Below are 26,243 nucleotides of genomic sequence, written 5' to 3'. Positions count from 1 at the left end.
AATATCTACTTTAAACATGAATCTTCTAAAACGCATGTCATTAACACTGATGAATTAATGTATTACGTATGATGTAATCTGTCCATACAGGAAATCACAGGAGGTCGTTTAATCTACAGAAATACAGTACCATGTAAACACTCCCGTTTCAAATCCTATAGGCATATTATTATACCTACAAAAACTGTCAATTTTGACTGTCAATTTCAGTGTTATTCAGGTTTTCCAATGGATGAAATGTGTGTGTGTGTGTATATATATATATATATATATATATATATATATATATATATATATATATATATATATATATATATATATATATATATATATTACAAAAATCTAAGAATCTGAGTTACTTTAAACGAGACATCATCAGTTATCATCATTTTCCACGCACACACACACCAGATAAAACTCCTTATCCTGTTCGTCAAACAACAAATTGATAGGATTGCCAATGGAATGCCTCTTTCTAAGTAAGTTTTCAAAGTTTAAATAAGCATGTTCTTTCTTTTTTATTTTACGCAAACAATTATATTCTCTAATGAAAAAAAAAAAAAAAACAGTAGTACTGTAAGTGCATCTACTGCACAGCTAAATGTTGGCTACTGTATCTTGACAGGTCATTATAAATGCTGACTGGTGGTGCCGTGCTGGTTACTTGCCCATGTTGTATCCGTAAGAAGACTCGCTGGCTCCATCCTGCAGACTTGATAAGATTTCTCCCTTCCCAGCATCGCTGTCTCCGACCAGCAGGAACTTGAGCAGAAAATCATAAGCCTTCACTGGGCTGCCTCTGTTGGTCATCCTCCTGGCATATCAACGTTGATGTCCCGTAATGGAAAAAAAAAAAAAAAAACACAAAAAAAACCGTTTGATCACCTTCGACTGCTTGTTCCCAAAATCGACGCTGTGTGGGAATCTATCTCTCTGTACTGACTGCACACGTTTTATCATGTGCATCGGTTTCACAATTCCAGGACAGGAACTTTCAATTATGCAAATAACTGTATAGTGTTGTCACTTTAGATTTTGCAACCTATAGTTTTCAGCCAGCAAAATATAAATGGCATACTACTAAGATTAAATGATAACTTTGTGGCTTCTGCGATAACACTACCACTAGCTACGTAGTTTGTGAATAAGTCGATTAAGCACGCAGCAGCAAATTTCAAGTTCTAGATCCTAATCCGCATACGTCAGTCTGTTATTATCAACTAGTAACAAAATATCCAATTGTCTTCGCAACTTGGATTCGAAAATGCAATCACTTTAATAGTGTTCGTAATAATATAACACATGATTCGGTTGTGTTAACTTTACTAGTCCATTGTGTGTATATGTAGATTGTAAACCAGTACATTCACGCTATCACCTAGGATAACGCAATTTCACATTTAGCTACGCAATAAGTTGCCTGTAAATAAAAACTTCGCTATGAAGGTTTTCTCTGTTGCTGTGCTTTCGCATGTCATTAGAATGACACTTCAAAAAAACACCGTGTTCTCACGACTGTGAACCACGCTGTACTCCGACAAGCTCTCCACTCAACCGTTGCTTTCGCTGTATTTGCTTTACTTTGTCTCTGTGTCGTGTGTGTCTTCTTCCACACGCAGCTAGCCAAGAGTCCGGCCCATCTGTTATCCAAATGGTCGTTCTATCGGGTTGCTAGGGCTATTCGCCCATTCCATTGGTTTCTATATTTGTCAGTCAGTTTCAGAGAACTCGACTAGTCGTCCTCAGAGGGAGGAGGGTGTAGCTTATGACAAATCCCTGGGAAAAGGGGCGGGGGAATGGTTTGTTGTTGTTGTTACCAGCGCGTGATATTTCTTGACACGAACACCCGCAGTGAGAAGGCTAAGCTGAGTGTTAGTGATATGGCTCACAAGGTGAATGTCGCCGTTAAATCCATTGGAATAATGTAATTAATGCGCAAATAAGCACAAATATACTCAATTTGTCAAATAATTTGTGACCTGAACCAGATGCGAAACCAACTCCTAGGTGAAGGGGGGTGAAATACTTAGTGAATTAGCCCCCTGAAATATTATCGATATACTGTATAATGAGGCCTTACTAAGTTAAACTAGTCTCTTGCTTTTTAGATACCATTTCTTTTAAGATACCATTCGATAGATAGATAGATATAGATATATAGATAGATAGATAGATATAGATATAGATATAGATATAATGGTAGCATTATGTTTTTTTCCCCCACTTCACTCTTAACCACAGACCTCCTTATATTAAAGCAAAATAAATGTCCCAAGCACTGGATATTGTGTAAATGAAACATCATGTTACACGTGCAGGCAAACAAGACAGGAAAACTGGTATAATCCAAAACCAACAGAATAATTACATTTTCAGATTGTGATACATCAGCATCTTTGTTATTACTGTGGTTTAAATGCAATAATTATTATTCACAGTGAAAATTACATCTTTTTTTAACCCAGTTGTGTCATAATTCTGCAATTATGGGGTCAAATGAGAAATATTGTATAGATAACAGAGCTGGAAAGAAGAGTCCTATCGCACAGCATTTTCAATCCATTCCTTGTTTTATTATAACTTTAATCAGACACACCTGAGCTTGTTACATACACACATACCTTTAAATAGTGGGTATGGTAATACATTCATAATAAAATATACAACACTGGTAGCAAAGCAAAATATTTTTCTTATATTATGCCTTTGTAAATAATACAGAATTTCATAATGAAAACAGCTCACTATCACCACCTTGTGTTTCTGTGGGTCTCCTACAGTTAAAGAACAATATTTAGCAACAGTTATTGATGTAAAGCATAAAACATGTATTATTGCACAAGCAGCAATTTATATTTCTCCCAGATCAAGTCCAGGAGCACTTGATGATGTTTGTTGAAGCATTTGGGTTCACAGTTACTTGCATCGAGGTAAAAGTGATGCCTATCAGGTAGAATCAGTGAATTTCAACCCTATGAAACATTCCTTATGTAAGTATTGCTTAAATCCACTAGGGCCAAAGTGTTAAACTGGGACAGGCTGAAGGTACAATGGAAAAGTTTTTTTTTTAAAATATATTATTCTCTCAACCACATGCCATCCGTATTGTTTGGTTTCCAGGTCTTGTCTTATTAAACGGTTTCATCTCAGCAATGTTAATAGCCACAAGCCAAGCTGCTGAAGACCATTTCAGTCAGCCTTAGTTCAGTAGGGCTTTTTTGCCTCATCGAAGTGAGACCAAAAAGGTGAGAGTGAGACTAATTTGATAATTGATCTCATCAGACTCATTGCCTTCTGCCTTTAATGGTTACACTGTGGTGTGCAAGATGTGAGATTTGATATGATTTTGAGAGCTCTTTTGAGGCCACAAGTGTGCTTTTAACCTCTGAGTTTTAAAGTCACCAGGGTGTGATGCGTGAATATATATATATATATATATATATATATATATATATATATATATATATATATATATACAAAGCTCCAACAAGTAGAATATATATTTTATACCCTAACTGAGTTGCTCTGTAAGAACAACTGGCATATCAATGACAGTCCATTGTTCAAAAGGAGCACAAAAGGTTACTTGGCAAATTGCTGACAGAGGAAGGGTTACTGGTACAGAAAACGATCGCTGGATTTGAAGGTCTCTAGACATCTGTGTCCCTGTGATTTCTACAGGAAGCAGCAGTGTGGAGTGTTGCTGTCAGGATGGGATAGAATACCCAAGGCTGAGATACCTGTACTTGCAAAAATGTTTGGCCCACAGTGAGGGACTTTTAAGGTCAATGATTGAATCTGTATTGATTGGGAGGGCTTCAGGGGAAGAATCAGTCAGCTGAGGAGCACATATGAAATCTGTTTGCAGCAATGTAGCCCATGAGTTTCCTTGAAAGCTCAATCAAATCTCATCGGCAAAGAGCCCCCTGCTGTTTTTACAAGTAACAGTGGAACTTAACCCTTACCATACAAGAGGTAGGCGACATGATGTCACAACGATGACGTACCACGGTCATTCACACTACACTCATGCATTCAAGTGCAGTATTATTTTGGGTTTATTAATACGTAATTACCACTGTTGTGTGCACTGGTATTCCACTTGACATTTTTATTACAGAAATCCCACCTTGCACACAATTGCTGCAAATTAATAAAAATGTTGCTGTGTACTACATATTGGTATACAGTTACGTGCTTTTTACAAAGTTTTGTTTTTTTCTTGATGGCGTTCAATGCAAAGAAAAAAAAAACTACATAGCCCATATAACCTTGCTCCCTCCCCCAAAGTAGGACCTACAAAGTGAATTCTAAGCTGCCTACATATATATATATATATATATATATATATATATATATATATATATATATATATATATATAACCAAACAAAAACAGGCAATCATATGTCTCAAAAATATTAATTAAATAATCTTCACTGTTTACAGTTTCTCACCGGCTCGTAAGTAAAACAATTAAAATAAGACATTGTTTCGTGTTGCTAATTTTAACAGGCTCATTTTTGGGTTAACTTTGACAACATGTGATCTGTCAAAGAAAGCTGCTGGGAGGGCTAAATGCGTGTATCTGTGCAAGCTTTGCAAAATGTTGTGCAAAGGCTGCAAAGAGAAATGGAAAGCTTACTGAAAAAATAATTGAATACCTCAACTCTGAAGGGGACGTGCAGGGGGGAGGTTGCATTAGCAAAGGACAGAGTTATGATACTGACAGCGGAAGAGTGTTTGTTAAAGTTAATTACAAGAATGAGGTCAATACCTTTATATTTCTGCTTCTTGCGTTGCACTTGCTTAGGCTTTTATTAGGTTTGCAGTTTGAATGTGTTAATGTATTTCTGTGCAATACAGAGTAGGCCTACATAAAGTTTGGAGTTTTGTAACTGTTAATCTGTGGGAATTCTATGTAAACAATGCTTTTGTAATCAGTGCTCTTTATTCATTTAAATTTGTGCGTTGTTGGCAGATAAAAAGATAATTTAATTTGTAATATGTTTATTGCCTTTGCCTAACGTTTATGTGATAAGTAGTTTTAAACATTTCTGCTATGTGCATGTCGTGGTCATTCATAATATAAATGGCCAAAGTCACAAACCTTCTCCACTTGTCCTGTTACCAATATACCACCCAGCATTTAACAGGAATAATAAACAGACTACTTTCTGTCAAAAAACAATTTCTTGCTGTGACTGTCTGCTTAGATATTTACAATACAAACATTGCTAAATAAGTAAATTCTACAGCACCTACTAAAACAAGACTATGAGTTACTTACTTGCTGTACCAGGTGTAATAAGTGCTGCAATTAGGTTTAAATAACCAATTCTTAAAAAAGAAATAATGTAAAGTCTAATACACCTTTTGCTTACGTGTTTGTTTCCTTTCCTGTGACTTGAAGAAACTGTACAATGAGGACAGCTCCCTCTGCTGGTTAAAGTTATTAATGTACAATGAGGCCAGGTGTAATAAAAACGACCTATTTTTTCAAGGGTTTAGGGATGCTCTTTAATGGCACTTAGCATACTTGTGTATGTGAGAAAGGGGTTATACCACAGCAGCACTTAGAAAGTATTACATTTTCTGTGATTAGCCCTTACAAAATACACAATATATGTGATGTGTGGTGCAATGACATAGCAAATAAAATGCAAAGAATTAAACTGATCTCTTGTGTGAATTCTATTCATTTTTGTTAATCTATGGGTTACATGGCAATGCTGGTTAGCCTCAGAATATCACTTACCTGCACTTCCCTCCCAAAAAAACAACAACATCAGAAAGAATAAGTAGCTTCTAATTGCATTTGCTATTTTTACTAAATGTTCTATGTTTAGATATTTTGACCTTAGTTCGGGAGTCGCAAATGTGTAGTAATTTATGATCTAGGTTTCCATTTGAAGTGTCCCTAACTGTGAGTGCTCCCAGCGGTTAATAAAATTCTAGGGAGACGTTGCATCCAGTACCAGAGAGTGCGATTTTGCAATGAACTGCAAACAACATTATATTAGACATATTACAAAATCAGACACTACGCCTTCGTGCTATCTGAAAGTTTTGGCCCTGTTCGTTCCCTGTAGATGCTGACTAACAGCGGGTGAAAGTTGAATCTCACAGACACAACAGAGGAGCGGTTGGTTGTGCATGTTTTGTAGATTTCATTCAGCAACACTCTCAGCAAGTATGTTTCAAATGATTAAAACCTTTTATTAACCCGTCGAATGTTTATAACAGAACAATCTGTTTTAGGAAACTGTTGCCACGGATATCGGTGTTTCTGATTAGCTGTGTATTTTTGCAAATATGTATATTTTTATTATTATTTGGTAATTATTTTGACAAAGTCTAGATCAGCTGTTGTCATTTATAGTTGCACGAATTTTAAGTACGAATCATTGGTCACTTTGTAAAAAGTGGAATTTGCATTTTATTTATTGTAACTCTACGCAAATTTTGTTTTTCGAAAACTTAAAACAAAAAAATATAAAGTGCATTTTCAATTTTGCTTTGCTAATTTAGGTGACAGTTCGGTAAAATAAATACAACAATGACTTTAAGTGACATGGAAAGCGATGTCTGTGACAGAGAAGATGAAGGACCTGCGGAGCCTGATGTAATTGCAAAGGGGAACATACTAGAAACCTTTAGCGAAAGCCAGGAGACTCGCAGTTTAATCTGCAGCCTGAAGAATGTCTATGAGGATTTGACTGCATTGGAGGTGACAACTCAGAAATTCCTTGGTATGTGTGAATTTCTCTTTAACCGGTGATGGTACCTACCTACTCTATCTATCATCATTCAAATGTTCACATTTCTTTGCTGCAAAATGATCAGGTAACAGCAATCAAGCTCAATCTAAACTTGCCCAGAAACATGGTTGTCTTTGTAGAACTCCTTCAGCAATGAAGAAATACAAGTGAGGCAATTCCAGGCTTCCCTACTGTACTTACTTCTGGCAATATCCATGATGCAGCGACTTATCTAGTCGAGTCCTGCATTTTGGTACAGACACAGGGGACACAATTAAGCACATTTTGTATTACACCATTAAGTTCCCAAAGCACTCTGTTGGCCATATAAGCCACAGCATGTGTGGATATACACCAAGCCAAGGGCATGGCAGCCGTGTATAGTTCACCCCTAGAAAAAGACTGGCATGCATCACGCTGCTGTCTTTTCCACAATACTTAAATGGTTTGCATATGCCATGTACATACTGTTATCCAGAGCCATAATGTTCCAAACATATTCTACTGTTCTACATATGAATGTGTCAGCTTGGATCTGGCGGTGCAATATTAATTTGGAAGACATATTATCCATGCAGTGAATTTAGGTATTATGCAGCAACATCTGGGGTAAAATATCTGACTATATGTGACTATTTAGGTAAACCTAACAAATGCCATTTTTATTGCACGTTCAGCAGCCGATGACAGTAAGCCGCATGGAAGTCACAATAGGCCTCCCAGAAGCCAGCATCTGTGTTGATCAGTGCTACATTAGAATTGCTTTTCTATTTAGTGTCAATGGCCCCGTCATGTTTGTATTAATGAAGCAATGTGAAAGGCTAACTGTAATGAAACAGTGGCTGTGTTCTAATTTGTTTGAATTCCTCTTTACTCCAGTTATAATGGATAAATACCAAGAGCAGCCCCATCTCCTGGACCCACATCTCGGTAAGAGAGGACAGTTTGGTTGATAAGTTGAATTGGACAGTAAATAATAGAAAATAAAAAAGTTATTCTGAAACACAGTAGTAAAAACTATTTGTACACAAATGTGAAATATAAAAGCCTTGGACAGTTGTTTCAGTATTGTTTTTAAAGTTGTTAGTATGGTGGACTGCATTTTTGAAAGACCTGCTTGTGCACACCTAATGTTAACCTGTTAGATGTTTAGCTAAACTATTCAGCATTCTGCCAGATATAATGTAGGAAAGCAGCAGGTGTCTAGCTTGTCTGTGTCACTGTATTTGTCCTGATCATTCCTACCTGTTTTTTTGTTTCCAGAATGGATGTTAAATGTGTTGCTTGAAATAGTACGAGATAAGAAGTCTCCACCAGCCCTGGCTCATTTGGGATTTAAATTTCTCTATATCATCTCCAAGGTAACACCATTAAGCAGTTTTAATTGGAAAGAACCATGTCTTGACTCCAATAAAATCGGAAAATAATTCCTTGTGATACAGTATTCTTAGTTCTTAGGTGCCTTTAAATTTCAAACACTAAACAATCAATTCTGAGGTAAAGCTATTGTTTGAAAGCCTTTCTGGGATTGCCTTTCTGGGATTAACTGTCTGACGGAGAAGGTGACTGTAAAAGCAGGTTTACTATGGTTTTGTTAATTTTGAAGCCCACAACAAAATATTTTTGTTGATTGAGACACACCATGGGCCAGATTGCAACCGGGATGAAGAAACATTTGCTCTAATCAACGTTTGGGACGACGATTCAATCCAGAGAAGCTTGGAGGGAAGCTTGAAGAATCTTTAACAAGCTGCTGCACGCGTTGTGTACTTGCTTCAGTCACCCAGGTTGACCCTGCTTCTTCAAAAAGCAGTGTCAAATCACCTAGTCGACCTGCATGACACTGGGTTGCGACCCGGGGAGAGTATGCCAGTATGAAAGGGGCTTATGATAGTTTGACAGAACTGTAATTACTGGGTCTAACCAGGAGAGGGCAGACTAGCATTGCAAATTGATGCAGCTTAAGCACATCAACAACATATCCAATCATAGAAAATGAAATGATGCACTAAAAAAACAGGACCAGCTGCATGCAATGCAATTAAGGGATTTATGCAATTATCCAGTATGCAAATACATGGAGGACTGTATATATATATTTTCAATAAAATCAACAAAATACTTTAAATTATTAAAGTGGGTATGCTGGAAAGGCTCTGACATAAAATATTAGGAATACTAAGTGTACTGAATGATTTTTTTCCATAAATAATGAATGTGCCGCAATACCTGATAGTCTTAACCATCTTTGAATTAAACCTGTAGACTTGCCTACAGACAAAAACAATAGACCTTATATTATCACTCTCAATTCACAAGCTGCTGAAATCCTTTTAAAAAAAACTATACTTCTGTTCAATATAGTATAGTTGAACCGATTTTGAATTAAATGAATGTGTGCCGTCTATTGGTAAAGAAGGATATTTAACCATATTATCTTTACTTATTTTAATACAGTATTTAAGAAGTATGCAAAGTGTATATTGTATTCGTTAACCACAAACATTTACTTAGTTTCAATGTCTAGCACAGCATAATAAAGTAATTTAAACCAATTGAATTCAGGTGTATTTTTTTAAATTGTTGGGTATATTTTCCCTGCAAGAGTAAAAAGTTGTATAAAGTAGTTTCACGATTTTCATCTTCTTTGGTAAACACTTGTTTGAATTTGCAGCAGATAGCTGGAATGTTTTACAGAGGATTTTTGGTTTCTGTTAATCTTAACATAAACTGGATCTGCTATTGACTGATTGTTAATTCTGCATTGAATCGTCTGGATTGTATTGGTGTGTTTTAACATATGTATTGTTGTATTCTGTTACATCAATATTGTGTTTTTTTTTTGATGATGGATGTTAATTCTTATACGTTTGCTGCAGTTTGAGCTTTCATGGTCATTCTCAACTGTTTTTTCTACCTGGTTAAATAAAGGAATTGAATTGAACACACTGATATCACTATGTAACACAATTTTTGTTCCTGGGTAGTAAGTGTTATTTCCTAATTGCTTATGCCTCAAAAGTATAGAAAATGGCTATTATTCCCCACAAACTTTGCTTTTGTGACCAGGACAGTGATATTTTGAAATTTACCTATTTCCAATGAGAAAACGGGCGAATTTGTGTCTCTTCGTTTACATAAAGTCAGAAAAAAACAACATATGAATCCAAATTAACATGTATTTATACTAAAGTAATACAAAAATGACTACAAAAGATTTAGAAGTGAGTAGTGTTTCGAGATTTACGATTATACTGTACATCACTTTCACGAATCAGCCCCCAAATGTAGTCTCCCATCATGTTCTCGTTATACTGTCCTTGGTATCGGCGTTCAAAGTCCAGTATATCCTGGTGGAAGCGCTCGCCTTGCTCCTCCGAGTACGCTCCCATGTTCTCCTTGAATTTATCAAGATGAGCATCAAGGATATGTACTTTGAGGGACATCCTACAGCCCATTGTGCCGTAGTTCTTCACCAGAGTCTCAACCAGCTCCACATAGTTTTCGGCCTTGTGATTGCCCAGGAAGCCCCGAACCACTGCGACAAAGCTGTTCCAAGCCGCTTTCTCCTTACTAGTGAGCTTCTTGGGGAATTCATTGCACTCCAGGATCTTCTTTATCTGTGGTCCGACGAAGACACCGGCTTTGACCTTTGCCTCAGACAGCTTAGGGAAGAAGTCTTGAAGGTACTTGAAGGATGCCGACTCCTTATCTAGAGCTCTGATAAATTGTTTCATAAGGCCCAATTTGATGTGCAGTGGTGGCATCAGCACCTTCCGAGGGTCCCAGCCGTACTCATCATACTTCAAGGCGTCCAGCAAGGTCTTGATGCTGTTGTAATCCTCTTTGAGGTGCACCGAGTGAGCCAGGGGAAGAGACGGGTACTTGTTACCATTATGGAGCAGCACGGCTTTGAGGCTCCTGGATGAGCTGTCAATGAAGGACAGTATAACGAGAACATTGGGGGCTGATTCGTGAAAGTGATTTACAGTATAATCGTAAATCTCGAAAAACTACTCACTTCTAAATCTTTTGTAGTCATTTTTGTATTACTTTAGTATAAATACATGTTAATTTGGATTCATATGTTGTTTTTTTCTGACTTTATGTGAACGAAAAGACACAAATTCGCCTGTTTTCTCATTGGAAATAGGTAAATTTCAAAATATCACTGTCCTGGTCACAAAAGCAAAGTTTGTGGGGAATAATAGCCATTTTCTATACTTTTGAGGCATAAGCAATTAGGAAATAACACTTGCTACCCAGGAACCAAAAAAAAATAAAATAATTTGTTACACTGTGTATTTTACATAGACATGACGTCCCTTTTAAACTTATTTTGAGATGATTCTGTTTCCTAATTAAACTCAGAAAAAGCTGTTAATTACAAAATAATGTCACTTGTTTTTACCTTCTTATCTGAGCCTGATTTCTGTTTCACTTAATTTTATTTCAAACAGATGTGACAAATTATGTTAATTGCTCATCGCTGATCCTAATTGCATTACATTCTTGCAGTCGCCTAGTTTATCATTGTGCTTTTGTTATTTTCGCTCGTTTAACAGAGCTGTCCTGACAGATTTTCTTTTCAGCATAAAATACCCAGTACGGAGTGTACACTGATAGTAAGTCCATCATTTCAAATCTCCTTGATTTGTAGCAAAGAATAAAATAATCCTTAACTCAGTCTTTAATTAGTAGTTTTCTCTTTATTAGGATGCTTAAAAACGGCTAATTAACATTTAGAGGGAAAATAAATAAAGGAAAGTTCAAGCTAATATATATATATATATCAGACCCCTGACCAATTCTCTCATATTACTGAATTATTTCCCAACATAAAACCAATGTCACCTTACAATAATTGATTTTGAGTTTCAGTGTTTTAAAATAAAATATCAAACAGAACGAAATTTCAATGGACCATTTGTAATTCAGTAATTTGAGAGAATTGGTCAGGGGTCTGAATACTTTTGCAAGGCACTGTATATATATTGTTATTAACAATGGTAGATCTAATTCCGTTTTTAAATACAAATTCGTACATCTGCTTGTTCGTTTTCCAACATTTTGCATACCGTATCCTTGTTAACCAGTGCATATAAAAAGACTGTAATAATACTTTTGCATTATACTTGAGGGTGTACATTACAATGTAATTTTGTTATAAAACAAAATTGTTACTTAGTTCCCACTGACACACAACCTTTTAACAAAGTTTCTGGAATGTTTAAATTGAGTTACGATGTTGCTACAAGGTTGTGTGTTAGCGACTTCTCAATGGCCGCATGAAGCATGTGAAGGTAGAGATCTAATATAATCGCCGGTCTCCAATATGCGTTGGGTCTGCTGGCAAATATTGTAAATAAACGCTGGAGGCGTTTAATTGAAGTTTTACGGTATATTATGTTTTTTATAAACACACCCATAAAAATGACAAAAACGAAACTGCGTGTTGGGGCATAAGTGTTCTCTTTTGAAAGGTGGAGTAACTCCTAACCTAATTTAATTTTAGTCACCCATAACATTGTTCCCTTGGGATTAATGAAACAAAAGACCAGTATCCAATCTTAGCATTGCTGATTCTAAGTTTTTGTGAGTGAGTTAAATGCATGATCATGTGGCACGCAGGTACTCTATCGCTTGTGGATTAGCATTTCATGCCTGTAGCCCATTAATGGTTTTATCAAAATGGGTCAAGCAGTTCCTAAGATACAGCCCTCAATATCTTAGCCAGTAATGCGTTGGTATGACTGAGTAGTTAGTGCTTGTAACGAATATTCATGGAAAGTTTAATTAAATTCATCAAAGCGATTCTCAAGATCGAGCCAACTTAGGGATTAGAAACATGTAACTTGTTTCTGTGATTCTTACTCGGAGTGAATATAATAGTTGACCCATTTGACAGGCAATGGGCTCAAAATGTATTTTTTAACACTACTTTGCTTACTCCACTACCACTGCCTATTGTGAAATGAGGGAAGTATATTTGACACCCTCTGTACAACAGATACCAATAGTGTGACACCCCAGCGTTTATTGATTGCGGAGGGGGACCCCTATACATTTTGAAAGCGTTCATATTTGTATCAAGTCCTTTGAGCTTGGCTCTGTGTCCGTCATGGTGGTTTTTCGTCCTTTGATGTTGTCTTGGTTGCTCTCCCCAGGTTTGTTATCCGCCCTGATGTCAAGCAGAAGAGGCTGGCAGACTTCCTGGACTGGAACCTCTCCACTCTGTCTCAGGCTTCCTGCCAGACCATGGAGGGGACCGTGGTGGTGGACGGCATGCTGCAGTCTCTGGTAACACTCCAGCCTCAAACATTGCACCAGTGTGACAGCCACCTCACAAGCAGACCTAGCAGACTGAACACAATGGGGTCAACAGATGTCTTTTTGATTTTATACTGATTCTTTTACTCGTAAATTTATTTTATTTGTTAAGCATTGAGAAACATTTAGTTTTTCGTCAATCACCCTTGTTTTAAAGCTTTTCTGCGCTAGCATTTGCAGAGCAGACACTAGGGTGCGCCAGAGGAATATTTTGATCTCAATATGTTCTTTTGACTACCATTTAAAACAGCTGGTAATGTCAATGATGCGTGACTTTCTTTTAATGCACACACTGCATCTTGTAACAGAACCGCAAACTATCAGCTGAGCGATTCTGTTGCCCAAAGTAGTCTTCTGTCGTAAGCTACAGTTTTTGTAAACCCCACAATGGTTGCTTCTCTGAAGTGTTGGTAGTATCAATGCACAGCACATTTCTTTAAACACAGCACGTCTAATGTGACCTGCTTTATCCTCTTCTGTTTCTAAGACCAGGAATAGAATACTAGGGTAATACACACATTGCTATAATGCAAATAACTGATTGTCATTTTTAAAGTTCTTTAAACCACAAGTTAAACATGATTTGTTATAAATATCAACTATGTAATTTCTGTATGTTGTACAAAGTAAGAGCAATAGAAATATAAGGGTACATAGAATATACAAAAGCCCATTAAAATGCATTATTATCGCGATGACAGTGATTTAGTGAAAACGCATGTATTGTAAGTGTGTAAGTCAGACTTACTTTTTTGCATGTTAATCCAATTGACAAAACTTGCAAAATACATACTTTAGCACAAATTATTGAGAGCATAGAATTGCAATATATCCGTATTTGCAGTACACACTATATGCTCTTATTTTGTATTTTAAGCATGGCAGGGCATGTTACTGAAATATTTATTGGAAATTTTGGAACATACACTGAGTTATTCATTTTCTTTTTAATATAAAGTGCCTGACAATTTAGTCATGCTAATGCAGGACTGTGCCCAAAAATTACTATCCTGTAACCAAAGTTTTTTTTGTTTTTTGTTTTTGGAGTGAAACTGTTACCTAAGCCAACCGAAAGTACATATATTAGGTCACAGAGCGTTTACCTGCTACATGCTAAAACGTGTTCTAACAATCCCATTATGCTCACTTTCCTGAAATTCCAGTGCTGGGATTGGCTTAGTTTAAAGGCACTTGTTTCCAGTGCAACAGGTGAACAATAAACAGGCTTTTATTTTAAACGCAGAAATCCACTTGGCTAGGTGATGTAATGACTCTCTGTTTAAAAAGTTTAAATTTTGGCAAACACCCCTTGACATGATAGTCCCACAATCCTTTAATAAGTAGATGATGTACCTTCAGTAGTGAGGCTACCCCCTGATTAAGTCCACATTTTGTTGGTCTTTTGACTGGCCTTATTAGCAAGGTTTCACTGCAGTTTATGGAGTTTGTTAGGGCTGTATTAGAAGGTTTGAAGGTTTGTTCGCTAGCCAAGAATTCAAAGATTGTTTTAAACCTTCGAAGGTTCGTCAGACACCATTCACGCACTGTCTGTTTTTTTTTTGTTTTGTTTTTTCCCCTGTTAACAGAAATCGTATTAAAAAGTATTAAATTCCAACCAAGTCGTAGCAACTGTATATGGTGCCGCTGCCGTATATGGAGCAGGGTATAGCATCGAAAGCACTGGGGCGGTGCCTATAGCTGTTGTAGTGCTTCAGTGAAATATGTACTGAATAGCTAATGTAGAAGACAGTGTAAGAGAAGTGCTATGGTAGAATATGTTTGAAACATACAAAATATATGCGAACACTAATAATTTTAATTTCGAATAAATGAGCACCGTCCGTCCCTCCCCCCTCCAGCTCGTGTTAACCAGAGGCAAATTTCTTCATTCAATATCTTGACGTAAGCCGTATTGAAAGAAATGTCTCGAAACCCCTCTTCTGTTTGGGATTTTTTTTGTTAAATGCCCAGACGACCAAAAAGTTCAATGCAAACTGTGCAAGGGTTTGTTGATGTATCATGGAGGCACATTCAATCTCTGGGGTAGCAATCATAAGTTCATATTATTATTGTTATTATTATTATTAGTAATAGTAATATTTTTAGTAGTTGTAAAATGTGACACTGACTGATAATCTGCTTGGAACGGTGACTGTTAAATTAAGTTTGTTTTGCCTAAGTCCACTGCAGTTTGTGCTGCTGCAATGCAGTGTATTTTTATTTAAATTATAAAAAACATGATTACTGTTCTATATAATGTACTTTTAAACTACAATGAATGTTTTATTCAATCTATATGGCGTACCTGTAAAATAATAGGATTTTCAATCAAATATAAACTAGTAGCTATGGTGACGTCACCAGTAAATTATGCAAATTCGTACCATCGAAGGTTCAAACCTTCCTTCGGTAATGTGTTCTGAGCCTTCGAAGGTCAAAATGTACCCTTCATTGCAGCCCTAGAGTTTGTGCATTTTTGACTACTGAGTCAGACAGCAACCAGCTGAAAAAGAGATCAGTCATTTGGGTAAAACAAATCTGTTCTTTTAATGTACAGCTGTGGCCAAAAGTTTAGCATCACCTAATATAATGAACTAATTTTCCTTCATAGAGTCTTATGAAACCTGCTGAATAATGTTACGTTAACATATTGAATTACATACCACTTTGTAGTGTTCCATGTAACGAAAAAATTTAAAATATGACATTTAAAAATCTAACATGAAATACTGTACTACTATTCTGGCTTCCGGTCGACAATCATGTTGTAGTTTCTATGATTACATGATGTTAAATAAAAGATCTAAATTATGTTCATATAGAAAAAAAAAGTCTCAATCTTAAAATTCTATGTGGTGTTAAACTTTTGGCCATAGCTGTAGGTCCCGGGGGATTGATGTTCCATTATAAGTTTCTCCACCTGTCAGATTTTATGGGTCGCTGTATTTTTTAACCAACCTCATCCAGAATGAACAAGCTATTAGCATGAAAATGTATCATTTCGTAGCAGAGCTTCTAATTATGGAACTGTGTGTGTGAGTTGCATTGCGTTTCGTGCTGAAACTTGTATACTGCGCTTTTGGGTTTGATCTTGAATGTGTTTTACATGTTACCTACAGGCAAAATATTTCAAAAAAGTCAACGTTGAACAGATGTCTGAAGTTTTCTTGGCCTCTACAGGATTTAACACTAATTACATTTTCAGTTATCCTAAAACATAATTATAATTACCAGTCTCAGGCCTACTACTATGGGTTTGAGTCCTGGCATTGTACATTGTTCAGACAGTCAACATCCAGGAGTGGCTTTGATAGCCACCTTTTTCCTGGTACCTGTATAGTATACATCCCTGAGTTTTTGTTTAAACCACTTCCCTTTTTCCTCCCAGTTGTAATGGAGTTTACATGCAGTAGATTATTGGACATCTCCAAGTCTTAAGTGTGTTTCTGTGAAGTATGGCAAGTTTTGAACCTACATTTAGGGGTCCTCTAGGACTATGCATTCAAACTCTGAGGAAATAATACAGCAAACTATAAGAAGTCAAGTTACTGTGATGAAGAAAAATAAGAAGTTTGTTAACCTATTTTGTTCTAGTATGAACTTGATGATTAGTGTTGATAAAAGTAGTCTAAAGGCTTTTTGGAATAATTTGTTTCCTTTGCCACCTTTACTGCCAGTCCCATTTGCCATTTAAACAGCTGTATTTGATTTGGTAATCTGCTTTTCAGGTTACTGGTGATGTTACAAAGCAGGAAAGCTGTTTTGCAGTCCTGCCATTTCAAAACAAACCCTCTGGTCAAAATAACCGGTGGACTAGCCAGAGTTTGCGGTGTGCATTTGAATATAGAGATCCCAAGGTATTAAGCAAGTCCTCGGGGTTAGTATTGCATTGAAACGATGCCCTAATGTCTGCTTTTTGGTTTATACAGAATAAGCCCTGCTGTACCGCTGCCAGAATCTTGTATTATTATAACACAGAGCAGTATGAGTGGATCAGTTATATGTGTCCTCACTCGCACACATCAGGTAACAGTTTTAGCCCCTAGCAGACCTCGGAACACCTGAAAGAAAGACGAATTTGAGCTTTGTATACACAGTGTAGTTTATTAATGGTGTTGCCGCAGGACATGCTGGGACTTGCAGGGTTTGGCGTGGTCTTGTGCACCTGCTAAGTTTTCATGTGTAACAGCAGGTGATCCGTGAGCAGGTAGCATTAACTGCAGAATCGTGATTTGACTACACCTCTCTTTACCGGATACACCTGATAATGAGCAGTCATGATTAAATTACCCTCACCCTTTTTTTTTTCCTTATTGTACAATACTAACAGCCGTTGCTAGGAAGTGTTAAAATAAATACAGTCGCCTGTTTATTTTGGTTCATGGTTTCAAATCAGTTGCATGTGTAGTCTAATATAATTGAGCAGTCGAAAAACAAGTTTGATGCTTGACGCTACATTACTTTAATCCGTAGGAGCTCCCATATTTGTAGGTCTTTCCATTTTTTTAAGCAGACTTGTCATTACATGATTATAACCTTCATCAGCTGAAGTAAACTTAATTACTTAAATTTACATTTTTGTGCAAATTGTTCTCAATTGCTTAAGTACAACAAAGTACTAGGGATATTGTGGAAGGGTGAGGGTATTCACTGACAAGGGAGACAGAAGATTTTATTTGGAAACACCGCACAGGTGCCTAGATTTATTTATTTTTCTTAATAATTGTTTTATTTACTTTAGCCCGCAGAGGACGCTGTTGTCCGTGGTCTGGATACTGCCGACAGTAAACCAGGACCACGGGGTTACCAACACAGGTATCCAACTCCGTGCACCTTCAAGTGCTCAAAAGTAAAAGAAAACAGAAGGCGAAAGAAAAAGGGAAAATAAAACACAGTAATAAAACTACAAACAAAAGTGCTGCTTATGCAGTGCCCCCACTGCCGCTAAGCCGGTCAGCACGGGTCTCCGTCCTACACTCCGCTGTGCTTATACACTGGGGTTGGCCAGGGTTCCCCGTATATCTATACACGTCCCCTCGGGTAGGTAATTATTTCTTTTATTTTGTAAATTATTTTTACAGAAGGTTGTCCCCTCAGTCGGGCTCGCCTGCTCCTTATTTCACGCCGGCCTCTTCTGCCAGCGACACTGTACTTCCCCCAACATGGCCACCTGAGCGCATAACCAAGCCAGTTATTATGGGCCGAGCAGTCTCCCAAGGCCCGCCCCTCAGCCACTCAGAGACAGGGAAAGCACACACACACTCTTCCCCACCTCTCCGTGTCATCGCCATGGCCGACAGGCGGATCCCACGAGACTGCTGCCCTCTACCTGCAGTAATACGGATGTGCCAGACAGTCAGTCCAGATCTCCCCTGTTACAGATATATTTTAATAGGATCAGCTGAATATGTGAAATACGTGAAAAATCCACGAGCTGTCGAGACCAGAAAGGTCTCTTCTGGTGAGAAGTGGAAACTCAGGTAAAGCTCTTTATTAATTTTCAGAAGCTGAACTGACCTGTAAGAGGAACTTTCTTTACCTCGGTTTCTACCTGATGAAGAGACCTTTGTGGTATTAAAAGCTTGTGTATTTTGTATTCTGTACACATTTAGTTGATCATATTAAAGTAAATAAACCATTGTTGTACTTCTCATATATGGACCAGCATGGCTTATCAATGCCTTTTATAATTTCTATTATCTGGCATAATACCTTGTACTCGTATGTATGTGTGTGTGTGTGTGTGTATGTGTGTGTGTGTGTATATATATATATATATATATATATATATATATATATATATATATATATATATATATTATATATATATTATATATAATATGTGTGTGTGTGTGTGTTATTTACTGTGGTTTGTTTTTATGGCAAGGAGAGAGTAGTGCTTTGATTTGAAGAGACGATATTTGTATGCTCGGTTGTGTAAAAGGTATTTGAAGTCTGTTGAAACAGCTCACAGGGACATAAAAACAAAGCTACAGTAGACTTGCTAATCCCAGCTGGTTCCGAGTCTACTAGACCCAGAACATAGTACCGAAAGAGTTATTAAAAGTATTTTATAAAATGGGTCCTAAACATACCAAGAATAACCTTCTGGGAAACGGCTAGCACTTCAATGCACACCATCTCACTTATGGGCTTCGCTAGTATAATACGCTAATAAGCTTTTCCTACCTGGCTTCAGAGAAATCTGATGGAGGAAGTCTTTTCAGAAGCAGACCCAGTGAAGAAAAGGGGAACTGGGATAGTTAGTAAGTATGGCAAATAATCTGAGAATCATAGAGAACACATATATGTGTAATATGATATTAAACAGGTACAAAATTAAATCTTAGGACTGTAATATAAGTGATCAGGAAGGAGTGATCAAAAGTGTTGTTTTTTAACAGGATATGTTTTTAAATAAGGTAGATTTCAAATCATTACCACCATCTATAAATTAACCAAAAGCTGTACAGGAAAGTGTCTTCCACACCTTGCATTGAAGCTAGACTTGTAAAATCCCTTTTGCACGCTTAGTGTGTGTGTGTATGCAGTTTGCTATTGTTTTAACAAAAAAAACAATAGCAAAAAGCATCATAAAGCCTTGCGTCTATAGATTTTTGTTGAGCCCTGTAATTAAATGTTGGATGACAATCCCTAAAGTGCTGCAGGGCAAGACACTCCTACTTGTAGCGTGACAGAGACACTCAGTCCTCAGTAGCCCAGGGCATCTAAACTTGCAAGAATATGATTTCATTAATGATTGTTTTTTTTTAGTATTATATATAGTTATTATAAACAAAAGAGAATGTTGTGTAATAATCTTACGGAAACTAATGCGGTCAGGAGTTGGCATGTTCTGATTTTTAGCTTTTTTTTTTTTTTTTTTTGTAAAAAGGGAACCTGTGGTTTAATCAAAAGAAAGCCTGAATCATTAACTGGGCTACTTGCAAAAATGTCGCCTTAGTGACTTCATATTTTCTGCTGTGACTTTAAGATTGTTTGGAACATGCTTGGCTTTTCGGGATCTTTTCCCTTAATTATTACTATTTTTTTTCTTCAAGATTCATACTTTTAGTTTGCTTTGTCAGGCAGTCACACACTGTCCTAGAATGGCACTTATTTTTCACAGGGTAATGACTGCACTATATATTTATATATATATATATATATATATTGGTATGAACCTTAGGCATATGATGTCATCATACCTTTTCTGATAGTGATCTTTTGGTTAGAGGGAAATGACTGAGAGAGGCCAGGAGGAGTTGATTCATCATTAAAGACACAAGGCCCTTCACGAAGAAGCCGTCATTGGTTTGTGGAGCAGGTCTATGACATGAATGCTGGATAACATTGTGTATGTGGTGTTAGACCTTTGGAAAATGATATGGTATGATGATTTAGGAAATGTCTTTGTTTTTCTGTCATTTTAAATTATTACCGGTAAAACCTGTAACTAGATGGTGTTTCGGAGGAAGGTGTTCTCATAATACCTTTTTTTTTATCTTTCCTATTGATTGACATTTAACCATAGGAATATTTCAATTTAAAGAAAGAAAATGAGAAAAATCCTAGAGCCAGTTTCTTTTGTCTGGAAAACAGCAAGCAGTTTTTGGAGTTGGTTTAAGTCCATGTAACCAAGGACTTGGTCCTCTTGTTGGATTCATTCGAATCAGGGTCTGAAGTTCTATTGGTGCTGCTGTAAGGGCTAATACAATTTCTGCAATGACCAAATAGAACCACAGGGGGTGCTCTGTCAAAGAGGGCACTGTGAAAGTCAGTACATGTCACTATACTTGCTTTTTCCCTTTTTGTAGTGTTCAAAAATACCTTCATAAAAATATACTGTACTGTTATCATTATTAATGTGCATAGCTAAACAGTACTGTGGATAAGTCACTAATTTAGTTCATTCATGCTTAGGCCATATTGACAATACATTGTACAAGTACGATATTTTACTTTATAAGGGGCCAAAGTGCGAAATAAAGGGAGACACGGTATGAAAATACTTTCTTTTATATTAAAATTTTGTAGGTGTCCTGATTTGTTATTCCTTTTGGTGTTTTGTAAAGCGTTTGTTAACTTGCAAAGCTCTGTAGAAGTGACTTGTTTTAAAATGTTAATGTCAAAGAATTCTTGATATATGTTTTGTTGTCATTTGAAAAAAAAAGCTTCATTCTTCAAAACCCATGGTTTCTGAGCCTGTGGACTGGTGGGACTGGTTTGGGTAGAATGACTGGTTTCTCTGCCCTTTGACAGAACCCTTGGCGGAGCCTGGGGCTCCTAAACCACCTTCTTCTTCTTGTGGTTGAAACTAGGGGATGAATTGTGCATCAACAGCTGCTGCTGCAGAGTCACATGCAATAGGACCTCGGTTTTACGTCTCATGTGAAGGACGGAGCACAAGGATGTGGCTTGCTCAGGGTCACACACAGTGAGAGTCAGTGGCAAAGCTGAGGATTTGAACCTGGAACCTCCTAGTATCAAGCCCTTTTCTTTAACTGCTGGACCACCAAGCCTCATACAGCAGGGTCATCCAGGCAATTGTACAATCTGTTTGATTTATTTTTGTGGCACTTTAACAAGCATACATCCCCAGGCAGTTTACAGTACAGTAGTAAAACCCCCCAAAAGACTAGCATTCTTTTGTTTAAGGCTTTTCTTAAGTGTCCTCGGGCTTTAAAGTTCAAAGAACTACAGCAACCATTTATAGTGTCTCTCTCTGTAAGAATACCCCAGTGCACTTTAACAAACACCATATTATTTCTTCTGGTGTCAATGCTAAAGAGTTAATAGCTTCAGATTAAGTTTCCTTCCAGATTATGTTTGAGTGGTTTTTGTGGCAATGACTCAGATATTGGTTTTTTTCAGGTGCTTTGAATTCAGGAGCTGCTGTTCAGTTCCAGTTGCCTGCCATAGACATATGTAGTTACTTTTGATTCATAAGTGCCAGCGCCATCTAGTGCACAGCAATGTATTGCCAGCAAAACTAAAGGACAGTTAAAACTGTTGGCAGGAAACTAGAAGAAAACTACAGTATTGAGGCACTGCAATAAGAACAATGCATAATATTCCACAATATTATGTACTGGCAGTTAATTAAAAAGAAAAAGGAAATTACATTTGAAGCAGATTTACTCTTTAAGTATAGCATTAAGAATCAATAAAGCAGATTGTGCTATTGTAAAAATATAAACAATTTGGAAATCAGCCTTTGAAAGCATGCCTAGACTTGAATGCAGGGATAAGGTTACAAGCAGGACCTACAAAGAAAACATGGGAGTTTGCATGTGTTGCCAAACCAATATTCCCTCAAACTGTTTCTCAGTGCCTAATTAGTGTGTTGCTGTATTTGATGGAAGACTGATTGTCTTTAGCCATAGGCTTCACCTGTGAGGTTTCTAGATGTGACTTTTTGGGGTGACTAATATTCCTCACCATCCAGATCACCAGGGAGGAAGGAAACAAAGGTGTCGTGAACCATACCTATGGGGTTCACAGATTTAAGAGAGTCGGGAGCTCTTTTTGGAAAGATGTAGGTGTTTTGTGTAATGCTGAAAGTCATAGCAGGTGGAGGTTTGGGAGGAAGCTTGTACCTGTGGGAAACGAGCAAACTATGGAAGACTATTGTTAACAAACAACAAGTTCTCTCTCTATATTTTACTCTAAAATAGATTTTGAGATGCACCCTCTGTAGTCTTCATTAGTGCTGTGAAGAATATGGGTTTTCCCCATTCCAATAATATTTCAAATTCAAACTAATATCCATTGAAATGATATGATGAATACAATAAGGCAGGAAAGAAATCTCTCGGGAGTAAAATAAACCCGGCACCCCATCAAATTGCAATATGAACAAAGGACAGTATGTTGTTTATTTTAGATGTTATTTATGCCTTTGTTTCCTTTTGTGGGATATCGTTTGGATCCAGATATAAATTCTGTTTTAGGAACTAATCCAAACATGGTCATTTTCTTGTCTCCGAATACATTTCAAACAGTATGTGTTTGAATATTCAGTTGGTCCTAGCAGTATAATTTAGATACACCTTGGTCCTTGTTTTTAATTATAGTCAACATAATTTCCATTTTAAGGCAGAAAAAAGTGCAGTTTAGTTAGAAAAAAACACATAACAGGAAGAGTCTTATTATAGTAATGTAAACGGTAATGGTATTAATAGCCATTGTTACAGAAAGCCCCTTGAGCATACTCACATAAGCAGTGTTCAGTCTTCTTAAAATTGACTTGCATAATAGTTTACTCCATTTGATCTATTTGCATTACAAATAAACATCTAGTGTGTTGGCTAGCTATGAAATTTGACAATGACTCTAGATTGTTACCAAAAGGTTCAGTGTTCAAAGCTGTAAAATGTAATCTCAGTAAAATCCTGATTATCGGACATTACCTTGTCAGTTGACCTTGCCGGTATGGTAGTTTTTACAAAGCAGATGGCATTGTTCTTATGGGGAAACTTCACAGTTTGCAATGTGGTATGCTGATTAAACCCTATCTACAAGTTTTCATTCATTAATTGGCTGTTGTTGTTGGACCTGCCTGATTGAGACCTAGTCTCATTACTTTTGAGTGCCCAAGCCACTGTAATACGTAAAGCAGTAGCAGAAATAATCATTTAAAATTCTCTTTCTTACAGGCTCAGTTGTTCAAGCATGGAAAAAGGGATGATTTCCTACCTTACGGTAAGTCAAAAAGTACATTATAGCAATACTGTCTTTTTTTTTTTTTTTTTTTTTTTTTTTTTAAACCCACCCTCAGTCAACACTGCACAATGTGTATCAAAACTTTAACCACTCTGGGTAATTTTTGTATGCATACAGTATAATACTGATAAATATTTTTAGATGGTTCCAGGTAAGTCAAACGTTTGACTAATACAGTAGTGTCTTTTTAGCACTTCTCTAGTCCATACTACCTCTACCTAACCAACAGCTAACAGCTCAAGGCCTTATATACAGCACAGTCAACCATGTTGCAGTGTGTGTTGCATGTTCCAACGTTCCTTCCTGATTGAGTGTCCTCATAGATTCCGGTGCATGATCTTGTTCTTGCTTCTCCCTGCAGCACCCACGGTCTTCCAGTGCCTTGATAACTGCAAGCTGTCTGAGAGTAACCAGACCATCCTCCGCAAGCTGGGGGTGAAGCTTGTTCAGCGGCTGGGACTCACCTTCCTGAAGCCAAAGGTCGCCAAGTGGAGGTGGGTGAGGATTTCTCATAAGTGTGTCCGTCAGTCAGGACAGCACCCAGGGAAGGGATGCTATGGAGAAACCTATACCACAGCAAAAAAGGCATATTTCATACAGTGGCCCTCCTGTGTTTTAGTGTTTATTTTTCTAGGTTAACACCTGATAAAGTCAGCTCTGCTTTTCACAATTTTCTTCAGTTCCTTTGAATTGATATTAAAAGGGTTTGTCAGTATATAAACTGCTGCTCTTAATTGTATATATGCATGAATTATTCAATATACCACGTACAATGAGCTTTACAGAATAATTCTAGCTATTATATTCCATTAATCTCTTTACTTTTAAGACAAAAAAAACGGCAGGGAGGGGCCTTTGAATGATTTAAGGTCATTTTTTAAGATCGACTGAATAGACCTGAAGGTCTCCTTGTAGTGAAGGTGTGTGTTAAATACTTAAGGACAACGTGACCTGCCCATCTCTGTGACCGCGAGAAGAAAAGATGTTATCGGCCAGCTCACGAGCTGATAACGAGCCTCCCTAATGAGTTTACATTACAAGGAGGGGCTAATGCGCCAAGTACCAGGAGTTAAGGTACAGGGACTTAATGCAGCTTTGAATGTGTGTATTGGGGAAAGAGTACATGAAGATGAGTGGGGGGATGGGGGGCGTATTCCTTCACGTTGTGTTTGATTGTTTTTGGTGCTGTGGTGTTAAAACGATCAGGACAGCGATACTGGGCCATTTTTGACATTGTTCATTCAGAAAATAAAATGGCAGTCACAAAAAAAATCTTTTTTTAAAACAATGTGAAAATGTGTAATCATTTGAGTATTGAGAAATGGGGAACTCGGAAACCTGTTACGAAAGTAAATAACCGTATTTAATTACTCAAAACTGACTCTAAAAGAACAGTCTAATTAAAACAAGCATGAGGTGATTAAACTTATTACTGTTGATGTATTTAGGTTCTGGGGCTCTTCTGTTCCACGTTATAATGGCCAGTGTTGCTAAATGTGTTTTCTTCACTAGTTTGCTGTATAATGATATGGTTAACTTCACCACTGTGATTTTTTGGATGTGACAAATCGGATGGTATACAGGATTTTATGCAAGTCACATATTAGAATTCAGCCTCATTGTGTCCATTGGAAGAGATAGAGGCATACACAGTTACTCTTTTAGACAGTTACTTTTAATGCAGAGTCATCCAACGCCATGTTGGCGTTAAACTATGGTTTAGACCATTAATAAGTTATTACCATTTAACCCTGGCTTTTTCATTCAATATCCCTGAAAATATAGCAGCAAGGAAATTGCGATTCTGGGGATTATAGTATTATGGACTAATTGACCAACCCTGATAATTCTGCTTCTTTCTGAAATTCTGGAACATTTGGTCTGGATTTCCTGACTTGTCATAGAATGACTCATAATTAAGTTGTATTGGAATATACAGTATGAGTCCTACTGGCAGTACAATGGTGCAGGGTGGGTTTGAAACTTAACTTTTGATTTCCAGCCACAGTTTAAAATAAATAACGCCTTTTTGAAAAGTTTCTCAAGTCTCTGTTGACAAAACAATGCAGGGCCACACCTGTGGTGCTGTTCCACCGGTCTGGGCCACTGTTTCACTGTCTCACTGTTTGACCTAACTGTGTAGCCTGATGGAAACAAGCCTGCATTCTTCAGTAATAAAATCCTCAAATTGACACATATTGGTATAAATAAGACTTTGTTTTGTGGTCATTTTCATGAAAACGCTCCTCTCGCTCAAACCTGTTGAACACAGACTCGAGCAGTGTTTATTGCACCACGTTGACTGAAGCTTACACAAGCGCACAGCCTACGCCGCTTCTCTCGTATTAATCACAGTTGAAAATGTTAAATTGCATGGTGTGTGTACCTTGCCATTGAGTGGCAATTACGTGGTTTGTACATAGATGGGC

The 26,243-nt window shown here is 37.2% G+C and overlaps 1 protein-coding gene and 1 pseudogene across 1 annotated transcript in view; one reads left to right on the top strand and one right to left on the bottom strand.

Moving 5' to 3' along the window:
• Window positions 1–1,646, bottom strand: part of LOC117423300 (ras-related protein Rab-40B) — a 50,517-nt gene extending 48,871 nt beyond the window's left edge. The window contains exon 1 of the mRNA XM_034038845.3: window positions 669–1,646. Within this exon, the coding sequence (XP_033894736.1) occupies window positions 669–810 (142 nt within the window). The 5' untranslated portion in view covers window positions 811–1,646. The remainder of the gene's footprint in view (window positions 1–668) is intronic.
• Window positions 1,647–6,557: 4,911 nt separating this feature from the next.
• Window positions 6,558–26,243, top strand: part of LOC117423287 (tubulin-specific chaperone D-like) — a 115,155-nt pseudogene continuing 95,469 nt past the window's right edge.

This window comes from Acipenser ruthenus, chromosome 17 (assembly GCF_902713425.1).
Source record: "Acipenser ruthenus chromosome 17, fAciRut3.2 maternal haplotype, whole genome shotgun sequence".
NCBI classification, from domain to species: domain Eukaryota; kingdom Metazoa; phylum Chordata; class Actinopteri; order Acipenseriformes; family Acipenseridae; genus Acipenser; species Acipenser ruthenus.
This window is presented reverse-complemented; position numbering and strand designations above follow the sequence as displayed.